At 44.9% G+C, this 13715-nt stretch overlaps 1 protein-coding gene across 1 annotated transcript in view; it reads left to right on the top strand.

The window, feature by feature from the left end:
• The window catches only part of LOC139562527 (collagen alpha-1(XIX) chain-like), a 241821-nt gene that overhangs the window by 52100 nt on the left and 176006 nt on the right, over positions 1–13715 (top strand). Inside the window, exon 13 of the mRNA XM_071380275.1 lies at positions 8974–9027. Within this exon, the coding sequence (XP_071236376.1) occupies positions 8974–9027 (54 nt within the window). The remainder of the gene's footprint in view (positions 1–8973; positions 9028–13715) is intronic.

Below are 13715 nucleotides of genomic sequence, written 5' to 3'. Positions count from 1 at the left end.
TATTCATAGTCCAAGCATGTGAAGTCCCACTGTAGTGGATATATAGTTATTCATGTTCCAAGCATGTGAAGTCCCACTGTAGTGGATATACAGTTATTCATAGTCCAAGCATGTGAAGTCTCACTGTAGTGGATATACAGTTATTCATAGTCCAAGCATGTGAAGTCTCACTGTAGTGGATATACCGTTATTCATGTTCCAAGCATGTGAAGTCTCACTGTAGTGGATATACAGTTATTCATAGTCCAAGCATGTGAAGTCTCACTGTAGTGGATATACCGTTATTCATGTTCCAAGCATGTGAAGTCTCACTGTAGTGGATATACCGTTATTCATGTTCCAAGCATGTGAAGTCTCACTGTAGTGGATATACCGTTATTCATATTCCAAGCATGTGAAGTCTCACTGTAGTGGATATACCGTTATTCATAGTCCAAGCATGTGAAGTCCCACTGTAGTGGATATACCGTTATTCATGTTCCAATCATGTGAAGTCCCACTGTAGTGGATATACCGTTATTCATAGTCCAAGCATGTGAAGTCCCACTGTAGTGGATATACAGTTATTCATAGTCCAAGCATGTGAAGACTCACTGTAGTGGATATACCGTTATTCATAGTCCAAGCATGTGAAGTCTCACTGTAGTGGATATACAGTTATTCATGTTCCAAGCATGTGAAGTCTCACTGTAGTGGATATACCGTTATTCATAGTCCAAGCATGTGAAGTCCCACTGTAGTGGATATACCGCTATTCATAGTCCAAGCATGTGAAGTCCCACTGTAGTGGATATACAGTTATTCATAGTCCAAGCATGTGAAGTCTCACTGTAGTGGATATACCGTCATTCATGTTCCAAGCATGTGAAGTCCCACTGTAGTGGATATACAGTTATTCATAGTCCAAGCATGTGAAGTCTCACTGTAGTGGATATACCGTTATTCATAGTCCAAGCATGTGAAGTCCCACTGTAGTGGATATACAGTTATTCATAGTCCAAGCATGTGAAGTCTCACTGTAGTGGATATACCGTTATTCATGTTCCAAGCATGTGAAGTCCCACTGTAGTGGATATACCGTTATTCATGTTCCAAGCATGTGAAGTCCCACTGTAGTGGATATACCGTTATTCATAGTCCAAGCATGTGAAGTCCCACTGTAGTGGATATACAGTTATTCATGTTCCAAGCATGTGAAGTCCCACTGTAGTGGATATACCGTTATTCATGTTCCAAGCATGTGAAGTCCCACTGTAGTGGATATACCGTTATTCATGTTCCAAGCATGTGAAGTCCCACTGTAGTGGATATACCGTTATTCATGTTCCAAGCATGTGAAGTCCCACTGTAGTGGATATACCTTTATTCATATTCCAAGCATGTGAAGTCCCACTGTAGTGGATATACCGTTATTCATAGTCCAAGCATGTGAAGTCCCACTGTAGTGGATATACCGTTATTCATGTTCCAAGCATGTGAAGTCCCACTGTAGTGGATATACCGTTATTCATAGTCCAAGCATGTGAAGTCTCACTGTAGTGGATATACCGTTATTCATAGTCCAAGCATGTGAAATCCCACTGTAGTGGATATACCGTTATTCATGTTCCAAGCATGTGAAGTCCCACTGTAGTGGATATACCGTTATTCATAGTCCAAGCATGTGAAGTCTCACTGTAGTGGATATACCGTTATTCATATTCCAAGCATGTGAAGTCTCACTGTAGTGGATATACAGTTATTCATAGTCCAAGCATGTGAAGTCTCACTGTGGTGGATATACAGTTATTCATAGTCCAAGCATGTGAAGTCCCACTGTAGTGGATATACCGTTATTCATAGTCCAAGCATGTGAAGTCCCACTGTAGTGGATATACCGTTATTCATGTTCCAAGCATGTGAAGTCTCACTGTAGTGGATATACCGTTATTCATAGTCCAAGCATGTGAAGTCCCACTGTAGTGGATATACAGTTATTCATATTCCAAGCATGTGAAGTCTCACTGTAGTGGATATACAGTTATTCATATTCCAAGCATGTGAAGTCTCACTGTAGTGGATATACCGTTATTCATAGTCCAAGCATGTGAAGTCTCACTGTAGTGGATATACCGTTATTCATATTCCAAGCATGTGAAGTCTCACTGTAGTGGATATACCGTTATTCATATTCCAAGCATGTGAAGTCTCACTGTAGTGGATATACCGTTATTCATATTCCAAGCATGTGAAGTCTCACTGTAGTGGATATACCGTTATTCATAGTCCAAGCATGTGAAGTCTCACTGTAGTGGATGTACCGTTATTCATATTCCAAGCATGTGAAGTCTCACTGTAGTGGATATACCGTTATTCATAGTCCAAGCATGTGAAGTCCCACTGTAGTGGATATACCGTTATTCATAGTCCAAGCATGTGAAGTCCCACTGTAGTGGATATACAGTTATTCATGTTCCAAGCATGTGAAGTCCCACTGTAGTGGATATACCGTTATTCATAGTCCAAGCATGTGAAGACCCACTGTAGTGGATATACCGTTATTCATGTTCCAAGCATGTGAAGTCTCACTGTAGTGGATATACAGTTATTCATAGTCCAAGCATGTGAAGTCCCACTGTAGTGGATATACTGTTATTCATGTTCCAAGCATGTGAAGTCTCACTGTAGTGGATATACCGTTATTCATAGTCCAAGCATGTGAAGTCCCACTGTAGTGGATATACTGTTATTCATAGTCCAAGCATGTGAAGTCCCACTGTAGTGGATATACCGTTATTCATAGTCCAAGCATGTGAAGTCCCACTGTAGTGGATATACTGTTATTCATAGTCCAAGCATGTGAAGTCCCACTGTAGTGGATATACCGTTATTCATAGTCCAAGCATGTGAAGTCCCACTGTAGTGGATATACCGTTATTCATAGTCCAAGCATGTGAAGTCCCACTGTAGTGGATATACCGTTATTCATAGTCCAAGCATGTGAAGTCCCACTGTAGTGGATATACTGTTATTCATGTTCCAAGCATGTGAAGTCCCACTGTAGTGGATATACCGTTATTCATATTCCAAGCATGTGAAGTCCCACTGTAGTGGATATACCGTTATTCATGTTCCAAGCATGTGAAGTCCCACTGTAGTGGATATACCGTTATTCATAGTCCAAGCATGTGAAGTCTCACTGTAGTGGATATACCGTTATTCATGTTCCAAGCATGTGAAGTCCCACTGTAGTGGATATACCGTTATTCATGTTCCAAGCATGTGAAGTCCCACTGTAGTGGATATACCGTTATTCATAGTCCAAGCATGTGAAGTCCCACTGTAGTGGATATACCGTTATTCATGTTCCAAGCATGTGAAGTCCCACTGTAGTGGATATACCGTTATTCATAGTCCAAGCATGTGAAGTCCCACTGTAGTGGATATACTGTTATTCATGTTCCAAGCATGTGAAGTCCCACTGCAGTGGATATACCGTTATTCATGTTCCAAGCATGTGAAGTCCCACTGTAGTGGATATACCGTTATTCATAGTCCAAGCATGTGAAGTCCCACTGTAGTGGATATACCGTTATTCATAGTCCAAGCATGTGAAGTCTCACTGTAGTGGATATACCGTTATTCATAGTCCAAGCATGTGAAGTCCCACTGTAGTGGATATACTGTTATTCATGTTCCAAGCATGTGAAGTCCCACTGTAGTGGATATACTGTTATTCATGTTCCAAGCATGTGAAGTCCCACTGTAGTGGATATACTGTTATTCATAGTCCAAGCATGTGAAGTCCCACTGTAGTGGATATACTGTTATTCATGTTCCAAGCATGTGAAGTCCCACTGTAGTGGATATACTGTTATTCATGTTCCAAGCATGTGAAGTCCCACTGTAGTGGATATACTGTTATTCATATTCCAAGCATGTGAAGTCCCACTGTAGTGGATATACTGTTATTCATAGTCCAAGCATGTGAAGTCCCACTGTAGTGGATATACTGTTATTCATGTTCCAAGCATGTGAAGTCCCACTGTAGTGGATATACCGTTATTCATATTCCAAGCATGTGAAGTCCCACTGTAGTGGATACATGGTTATTAATATGTAGCACATGTCTTCTGTTGTTATATATATTTTATTTGAAAGGTTTTTCTAGCACAGGTTTCTAATACATCTAATACATCTCTGAAGGATCTCCATTGTTTCATAACCCAAGGCCTTTTCCCCTGTCATCTCTACACTAACACAATAGCTATTCATACATGCAACCATGAAGGTACATAGTGTATTCTGTGATTATCTGGTGATAATGTCGAATGTGGATTGAACTCTAATAACTTGGTCTCATGTGAAGGACGTGTCTGGAATGTATATATCACAGCTCTTACCTAGTCTCTGCACCTACAGTAAAACAGCATGCGTTCATGCCAGGTTTCAGGGAAATGAACCTATAGGCTGCAGGCAGCATGAGTATCACATGGGGGTGTGGGAAACTTCCTCCTCAGCCTGAACTGTCCACACTTGCGTCAGAAAATATCTCGCTTTTTCGTTTGGCACCGACTGGTAAGTTGGTTCAGGAGGGCGGTCACATGTGCTAGCAAGGCAGAGGTTCTGGGTTGGAGCATCGGTGTGAGCCGGATCACGAGGAAGTGGTACTCTCTAAGCAAGCAGCATGACGTCCTTTAGACATGCATTCATGCAAGGGTTCAGGGAAATAGTCAGGAATGCTGCGTTATGTCGGGCTGGTCTCAGAGGAGTGAGCTACAGCACTAACAGATCTGGGACCAGAATAGAATTGTGTAGCATTTGCATAATTTGTTCTTTTGTAATGGTGGTGTGGCTTTATGGGCCAAAGGCTGGATATGTTTAGAATAAATATCGTAAAAAGACTTCAGTAGACTATGAAATTACAGGAAAATAAAGCTATGCTTTCAGGGAAATGGTCTGTATTTTGTGGCTTTTGCATAATTAGTTCCTTCGTAATGGCATTGTGGCTCCACTAAGTATTGGGCTGAGCAGATGGACAGTTTAAAATGGCATAATGAAAGAGACTCTTTTCATCACCATATCCTCTCTGATTAGGCCAATAGACTGAGGGAGAAATCTGTCCCTCTGGCACAGTGTACAATACACTGACTGGCCTGCTCAGTACGACATACAGGGACTGGGCTGCCTGCTCAGTACAACATACAGGGACTGGGCTGCCTGCTCAGTACGACATACAGGGACTGCTACTGAATAGCGATACAGAGGGAAACAGCGTAGACACTAAACTAAACAGTCACTGTTAAGGCTGTTGAGATTACACTGAGATAAACAGTTCTATGGATGATATCCAATGGGTCGAATGAACAAGTTTTTGAATAAACCACTTAAAAAGGCTTTGTAGAGCACTCATAGGGTCTTTATAAGCTCTACATACTGTAGCTAGTTTGTAAGCATCTGGATGTATACAGAGTGCCTCACTGTGTAGCAGAGCTGGCACAGGATACTAGGTGACATACTGTAGAGGAGAATGGCACAGCTTATATAGGCTTCTTAGTGCATTCAGAATGGCTTCATTAGCCCTCCATAGCCATTTGGTAAACAGAGTTTTGCTGTGTAGCAGAGCTGGCAATGCATAGGATACCAGGTGCAGTGGTGAAACATGACATACTGTAGAGGGGATACCTCGGGGGCACTTAGTTCTTGACCTTCAGGACATCTAGTTGGTCACACAGACTGGGTTGGTTCCTCTGTGGGATGACCTCAACACAACAGCTCATTGGTCACACAGACTGGGTTGGTTCCTCTGTGGGATGACCTCAACACAACAGCCCATTGGTCACACAGACTGGGTTGGTTCCTCTGTGGGATGACCTCAACACAACAGCTCATTGGTCACAGACTGGGTTAGTTCCTCTGTGGGCTGACCTCAACACGGCAGCTCATTGGTCATACAGACTGGGTTGGTTCCTCTGTGGGCCGACCTCAACACAACAGCTCATTGGTCACAGACTGGGTTGGTTCCTCTGTGGGATGACCTCAACACAACAGCTCATTGGTCACAGACTGGGTTGGTTCCTCTGTGGGATGACCTCAACACAACAGCCCATTGGTCACACAGACTGGGTTGGTTCCTCTGTGGGCTGACCTCAACACGGCAGCTCATTGGTCACAGACTGGGTTGGTTCCTCTGTGGGATGCCTCAACATGACAGCTCATTGGTCACACAGACTGGGTTGGTTCCTCTGTGGGATGCCTCAACACAACAGCTCATTGGTCACACAGACTGGGTTGGTTCCTCTGTGGGATGCCTCAACACAACAGCTCATTGGTCACACAGACTGGGTTGGTTCCTCTGTGGGATGCCTCAACACAACAGCCCATTGGTCACACAGACTGGGTTGGTTCCTCTGTGGGATGCCTCAACACAACAGCTCATTGGTCACACAGACTGGGTTGGTTCCTCTGTGGGATGCCTCAACACAACAGCCCATTGGTCACACAGACTGGGTTGGTTCCTCTGTGGGATGCCTCAACACAACAGCCCATTGGTCACAGACTGGGTTGGTTCCTCTGTGGGCTGACCTCAACACAACAGCCCATTGGTCACAGACTGGGTTGGTTCCTCTGTGGGATGACCTCAACACGGCAGCTCATTGGTCACACAGACTGGGTTGGTTCCTCTGTGGGCTGACCTCAACACGGCAGCTCATTGGTCACACAGACTGGGTTGGTTCCTCTGTGGGCTGACCTCAACACGGCAGCTCATTGGTCACACAGACTGGGTTGGTTCCTCTGTGGGCTGACCTCAACACGGCAGCTCATTGGTCACACAGACTGGGTTAGTTCCTCTGTGGGATGACCTCAACACAACAGCTCATTGGTCACAGACTGGGTTGGTTCCTCTGTGGGATGACCTCAACACAACAGCTCATTGGTCACACAGACTGGGTTGGTTCCTCTGTGGGCTGACCTCAACACGGCAGCTCATTGGTCACAGACTGGGTTGGTTCCTCTGTGGGATGCCTCAACACAACAGCTCATTGGTCACAGACTGGGTTGGTTCCGCTGTTAAAACTGAGCAGGGTGTGACAGAGTAGGATTACTGAGTTCTATACTCATAGGGTTGGTTTCCCAGACACAGCCTAGTCCTCGTAGGGTTGGTTTCCCAGACACAGCCTAGTCCTCATAGGTTTGGTTTCCCAGACACAGACACAGCCTAGTCCTCATAGGTTTGGTTTCCCAGACACAGCCTAGTCCTCGTAGGGTTGGTTTCCCAGACACAGCCTAGTCCTCATAGGTTTGGTTTCCCAGACACAGACACAGCCTAGTCCTCATAGGTTTGGTTTCCCAGACACAGACACAGCCTAGTCCTCATAGGTTTGGTTTCCCAGACACAGACACGGCCTAGTCCTCATAGGATTGGTTTCCCAGACACAGACACAGCCTAGTCCTCATAGGGTTTGTTTCCCAGACACAGACACAGCCTAGTGGTCAATAGGGTTGGTTTCCCAGACACAGACACAGCCTAGTCCTCATAGGGTTGGTTTCCCAGACACAGACACAGCTTAGTCCTCGTGAAGATTAGTCCTCGTGAAGTCCCAGCTTAGTCCCAGCTTAGTCCTCGTGAAGTAGGCGTAATCTGTGTCCAGGAAACCTGCCTTTTAAACTGATCAGGCTGACATTACTGGACTATACTGGAATTACTGTCTCAAAGACGGAGTAGATTCAATGTTTATTATGCAGAGTGGAAAACTAACGGTAACATCTTACTTAAAGCCTGCAGCTATAATGCTTTATGTCTTATCATGTGGCTTACAGTATTTTATTTCTCTCTAGGACATTTTCAACATTGTAATACATCATACCTGCATGCATTGGCAAGTGTTACCCTGTTTATTGAACAGCTTGATAATTGTTGTTGTTTGAATAGGCATATTATCAACATGTTTGTTTCAAGTAATAAAGTTTATTGTCCATATAAAGTTGTTGAGATTTGTATGAAACAGGTGGAACTGGAGCATTATTACGATGCCTGTTTATTCAGCAACATTTGGATGTCACTTTCTATACTGAATGTATTTCAAACAATGGTGACTGCCAAGAGAGAGGTTTATCATAACACTGCTGCGTGCTTCTTCCTGGTTAATGACATGATTTGGTTATGCAGCTGTGTGATAGTGTCTTCTCTATCAAACTGGACGATGAACACACACACACACACATCAACGATGAACACACACACACACACACACATCAACGATGAACACATAAATCAATTACAATCACGATGTGAAACAAGGGTGTGCACTGTCAGATAATTAGGTCCATCAGAAACACTTCATTATCACACACACACACACACCTCTGGCCCCATCATTTATTTATACTGTCAACATAGTCCTAATTTGTTTACAACCAGGACTCCACGTTCAGACAGATATTTCATGGAAACAAATAAACAGAATAATTTGTTTTAGCCTGTTGCCTTAGAGTGGGTTATTTAATATACTTGGGAGTGAAACAGAAAGCAGGGGACTAGAAGATGTCAATGAGTTCTTGTCTGTTCTGTGACCTTTAGCACTGTTTAGTTGAATGTCTCTATAGAGGACGTATCACTTTGATAAATAAACCGCTGAAGACGAGGCCTTTGCTACAACATGAAGACAGACCGGTCATATCAGGTCTCAACTTTCAGGATAGGAATTAGGATTTTGATTTAGGTTTGGGTTTGGAGACATACATTGTGTTTATAGATGAAGTTGACATTTTGTCATGATGCTTGTGACCAGTATCCCTTGTGAGAGGCCCTGGCAGTAAGAGCATCAATGATTGGATAAACCACCTTGGACAGTCTCCTGAGGAGACTTCAGACCTTTCAAAACAACATGTTGTTACTGCACATCTGTACTTATAATACATGGAAATGATGGCGTGCTTTTGTAGGACCTGAGTTTGAACTTGCTCTTATAACTTGCTCTCGTTCCTCTGCAGGGTGAAACGGGATCAGCTGGGGAGCCTGGTGCGGAAGGGAAACCTGGAATAAATGTAAGATACTGTTTTTAATCCCATTCTGTTTATTCATATGCATCATTAATTATTAACATTATTTACATTTACATTTACATTTAAGTCATTTAGCAGACGCTCTTATCCAGAGCGACTATTATAAACATAGTCAGTTTCCCTAAATAAATGTAAGGTGCTTCCTTTGCTATTTTACTATCGTATGCTGTTTACTCATTTGCATCGTTAATAATAAAAACAGTGGCCTAAATAAATTTGCATGTTAATTTAGTTCAGAAGGGTGTTGGAAGGCGCTCAGCCAGGTTAATTTAGTTTGGAAGGGTGTTGGAAGGCGCTCAGCCAGGTTCATTTAGTTTGGAAGGGTGTTGGAAGGTGCTCAGCCAGGTTAATTTAGTTTGGAAGGGTGTTGGAAGGCGCTCAGCCAGGTTAATTTAGTTCAGAAGGGTGTTGGAAGGCGCTCAGCCAGGTTAATTTAGTTTGGAAGGGTGTTGGAAGGCGCTCAGCCAGGTTAATTTAGTTTGGAAGGGTGTTGGAAGGCGCTCAGCCAGGTTAATTTAGTTTGGAAGGGTGTTGGAAGGCGCTCAGCCAGGTTGATTTAGTTTGGAAGGGTGTTGGAAGGCGCTCAGCCAGGTTAATTTAGTTTGGAAGGGTGTTGGAAGGTGCTCAGCCAGGTTAATTTAGTTTGGAAGGGTGTTGGAAGGTGCTCAGCCAGGTTAATTTAGTTTGGAAGGGTGTTGGACGGCGCTCAGCCAGGTTAATTTAGTTTGGAAGGGTGTTGGAAGGCGCTCAGCCAGGTTCATTTAGTTCAGAAGGGTGTTGGAAGGCGCTCAGCCAGGTTCATTTAGTTCAGAAGGGTGTTGGAAGGCGCTCAGCCAGGTTAATTTAGTTGGGAAGGGTGTTGGAAGGCGCTCAGCCAGGTTAATTTAGTTTGGAAGGGTGTTGGAAGGCGCTCAGCCAGGTTAATTTAGTTTGGAAGGGTGTTGGAAGGCGCTCAGCCAGGTTGATTTAGTTTGGAAGGGTGTTGGAAGGTGCTCAGCCAGGTTAATTTAGTTTGGAAGGGTGTTGGAAGGCGCTCAGCCAGGTTAATTTAGTTTGGAAGGGTGTTGGAAGGCGCTCAGCCAGGTTAATTTAGTTTGGAAGGGTGTTGGAAGGCGCTCAGCCAGGTTAATTTAGTTCAGAAGGGTGTTGGAAGGCGCTCAGCCAGGTTAATTTAGTTTGGAAGGGTGTTGGAAGGTGCTCAGCCAGGTTAATTTAGTTTGGAAGGGTGTTGGAAGGCGCTCAGCCAGGTTGATTTAGTTTGGAAGGGTGTTGGAAGGTGCTCAGCCAGGTTAATTTAGTTTGGAAGGGTGTTGGAAGGCGCTCAGCCAGGTTAATTTAGTTCAGAAGGGTGTTGGAAGGCGCTCAGCCAGGTTAATTTAGTTTGGAAGGGTGTTGGAAGGCGCTCAGCCAGGTTAATTTAGTTCAGAAGGGTGTTGGAAGGCGCTCAGCCAGGTTAATTTAGTTTGGAAGGGTGTTGGAAGGCGCTCAGCCAGGTTAATTTAGTTTGGAATGGTGTTGGAAGGCGCTCAGCCAGGTTCATTTAGTTTGGCCTATTTACTTGTTTTTAGAACATTCTCTTGCCCGCCCCCTCTGTCCCCTCCCCGTCTGTGCTAATATTAGGTTATAGTTGTTATTTAAAGCTAGCATGTGATATTTAAGGGTAAAGGGGACACCTGAGAAGACAGAATGTCTTGTATGCATGACTGCCATGTGAGCGAGTATCGTTTTTCTGATACGAGAACTAACTACGGGGCCTGGCTCAGTGGAAGACTACAGCCATATAACCGTGCCCAAAGCAATCCACGTTCCACATGTATATGTCCTCATCTTGTACAGTCATAGACGTATTAGGTGACAGAGAAAAAACACGTCTGGTGGCTATGTAAAGAATATGACTGCAGCTTTATATCATCGGATCTGTTGTTTTTAATGTGTTGAAGTTGTAAATATAGCCTTTGCAATAAGGTACGCTTCCTCTGAGTGTTGCTCTACTGTAAAATTTGATATTTACACTTACAGTCAGTGATCAAGTGTCAATTAGGATTTTTCCCTCTAGACTATCTCACTGTGGTCAGCCTTTCGGTGTGGTTTCTGGAACTCAGTGGATAGAGCACGGTGATTGCAACGTCAGGATTGTGTGTTTGATTCCCGGGGCCACCCCATACAAAACAATGTATGCAGGTAATGACTGTAAATCGCTTTTGATTAAAGCTTCTGCTAAATGTTAACTCTACATCTGAATACTAATGACCAGGTTGTTTTCCTAGAGACGTTCTCACCAGGATCAGCCTCGCAACCTAAGGCTAAGGGTGAGGTTCAGCTATGGCGGTGAATTGCTGAGCCAATGGAAACTTTCCAAAAAGCATTTTCTGCAGTAACCTCTGTGGTATTCGTTGGGCCTGGCCACTCTAGATATCTCTGTTACCCTTGAAGGGATCTGGTTCCAACACAGCTTTGAAGGCAGTTCCCACTCACATGACACAAATCGCATACCAAACGGCAACCTATTCCCTATGTAGTACACTACTTTTGACCAGGTCCAGTAGGGCCCATAGGGCTCTAGTCAAAGTAGGGCACTATGTGGGGAACAGGGTGCCATTAGGGACGCAGTCACAACAGACAAGACAAAGCCCTTACTGTAACTCTAACGGTGTATCTCTTAGTCTCTCCACACATGACAAAACTTCACCCTTCTTGTCTAAAGTAAAGTGCCATTACCGCCAGCCAGGCAGCCACTCTGGTTAGAAAGAGGCAGAGGGTGCGCCAGAAATGGGACCCTATTCCCTATGTAGTGCACTACTTTAGACCAGAGCACAATAAAGTGAATAGGGTGCCATTTGGGACTCAGGCAGCAAGTAAGTAAACATAATTAGTCTGCTGTCTTGAGAAATTCCCCTGCTACTCTCTCTCTCTCTCTCTCTCTCTCTCTCTCTCTCTCTCTCCCTCTCTCCCTTCTGCTCTCTCTCTCTATCCCTCCCTTTCTCTCCCTCTCACTCTCTGCTCTCTCTCTACTCTCTGCTCTCTCTCTCTCTCTCTCTCTCTCTCTTTCTCTCTCTCTCTCTCTCTCTCTCTCTCTCTCTCTCTCTCTCTCTCTCTCTCTCCCCTGCTCTCTCTCTCTATCCCCACTTCCCCCTCCCCACCAACTCCCTCACTATCCCCTCCTTTCTTCCCTCCCACTTTGTCTCTCGCTCCCCCTCTGTTTATTTGCTAGCTGAAGCGGTAGATGTAGAGTGTGTACTGGGGAGCTGCCAGATTGTGTTGTTGTGGCCTGGGCGCTGTCAGAGCGAGGGACGCACAGTGCTGTGTGTGTGTTGTGGCCTGGGCGCTGTCGGAGCGAGAGAGGCGCAGTGCTGTGTGTGTGTTGTGGCCTGGGCGCTGTCGGAGCGGAGAGGCGCAGTGCTGTGTGTGTGTTGTGGCCGGGGCGCTCTCAGAGCGAGGGAGGCACAGTGCCACGTGTGTGGGTGTGTGTAGGTGTGTGCGTGCGTGTGTTGTAGCCCGGGCACTGTCGGAGCGGAGGAGGCACAGTGCTGTGTGTGTAGGTATGTGTGTGTAGGTATTGCGGCCTGGGCGCTGTCGGAGCGAGGGAGGCACAGCACCGTGTGTAATTAGCAAGGCTAGCATACACAGCTCCCTGTATCGTCTCACACCATGCTGCTGCAGGAGAGACAGAGAGGAGAGAGACTGAGCAGAGTAGACCTGGGTTCAAATACTACTTGAAATTATTTCAAATACTAGGTATTGAATTTTCCTGGTGATATGTAACCAACTGTAAACCCTAGAGTCAGCGCTAGAGTCGGCCGAGAGTCACCACTAGAGTCAGGCCAGAGCAAAGACTCAAAGCCTCCCATCCCTGCCTCCCATCCCTCCCTGCCTGCCTGTCACAAGACCCAAGAGCACTGAGCAGAGGCTAACAAGAGTTGTCTCTCCATCTCCCTCTCTCTCCCTCTTCCTGCCTAGATATGTGGTCTGAGCCCCAGCCTCTAAGCAAAGATGCAGAGATATCATGGTCTTTATTTACTGAGCTGATCTTAGGAAGGCAGGACAGAGATATCATGGTCTTTACTGGTCTGATCTTAGGGAGACAGGACAGAGATATCATGGTTTTACTGGTCTGATCTTAGGGAGACAGGACAGAGATATCATGGTCTTTACTGGTCTGATCTTAGGGAGACAGGACAGAGATATTATGGTCTTTACTGGTCTGATCTTAGGGAAACAGGACAGAGATATCATGGTCTTTACTGGTCTGATCTTAGGGAGACAGGGCAGAGATATCATGGTCTTTACTGGTCTGATCTTAGGGAAACAGGACAGAGATATCATGGTCTTTACTGGTCTGATCTTAGGGAAACAGGACAGAGATATCATGGTCTTTACTGGTCTGATCTTAGGGAAACAGGACAGAGATATCATGGTCTTTACTGGTCTGATCTTAGGGAGACAGGGCAGAGATATCATGGTCTTTACTGGTCTGATCTTAGGGAGACAGGACAGAGATATCATGGTTTTACTGGTCTGATCTTAGGGAAACAGGACAGAGATATCATGGTCTTTACTGGTCTGATCTTAGGGAGACAGGGCAGAGATATCATGGTCTTTACTGGTCTGATCTTAGGGAAACAGGACAGAGATATCATGGTCTTTACTGGTCTGATCTTAGGGAAACAGGA

This window comes from Salvelinus alpinus, chromosome 32 (genome assembly GCF_045679555.1).
Source record: "Salvelinus alpinus chromosome 32, SLU_Salpinus.1, whole genome shotgun sequence".
NCBI classification, from domain to species: domain Eukaryota; kingdom Metazoa; phylum Chordata; class Actinopteri; order Salmoniformes; family Salmonidae; genus Salvelinus; species Salvelinus alpinus.
The sequence above is the reverse complement of the archived record's forward strand: the minus strand, read 5'-3'. Positions and strand labels throughout refer to the sequence as shown.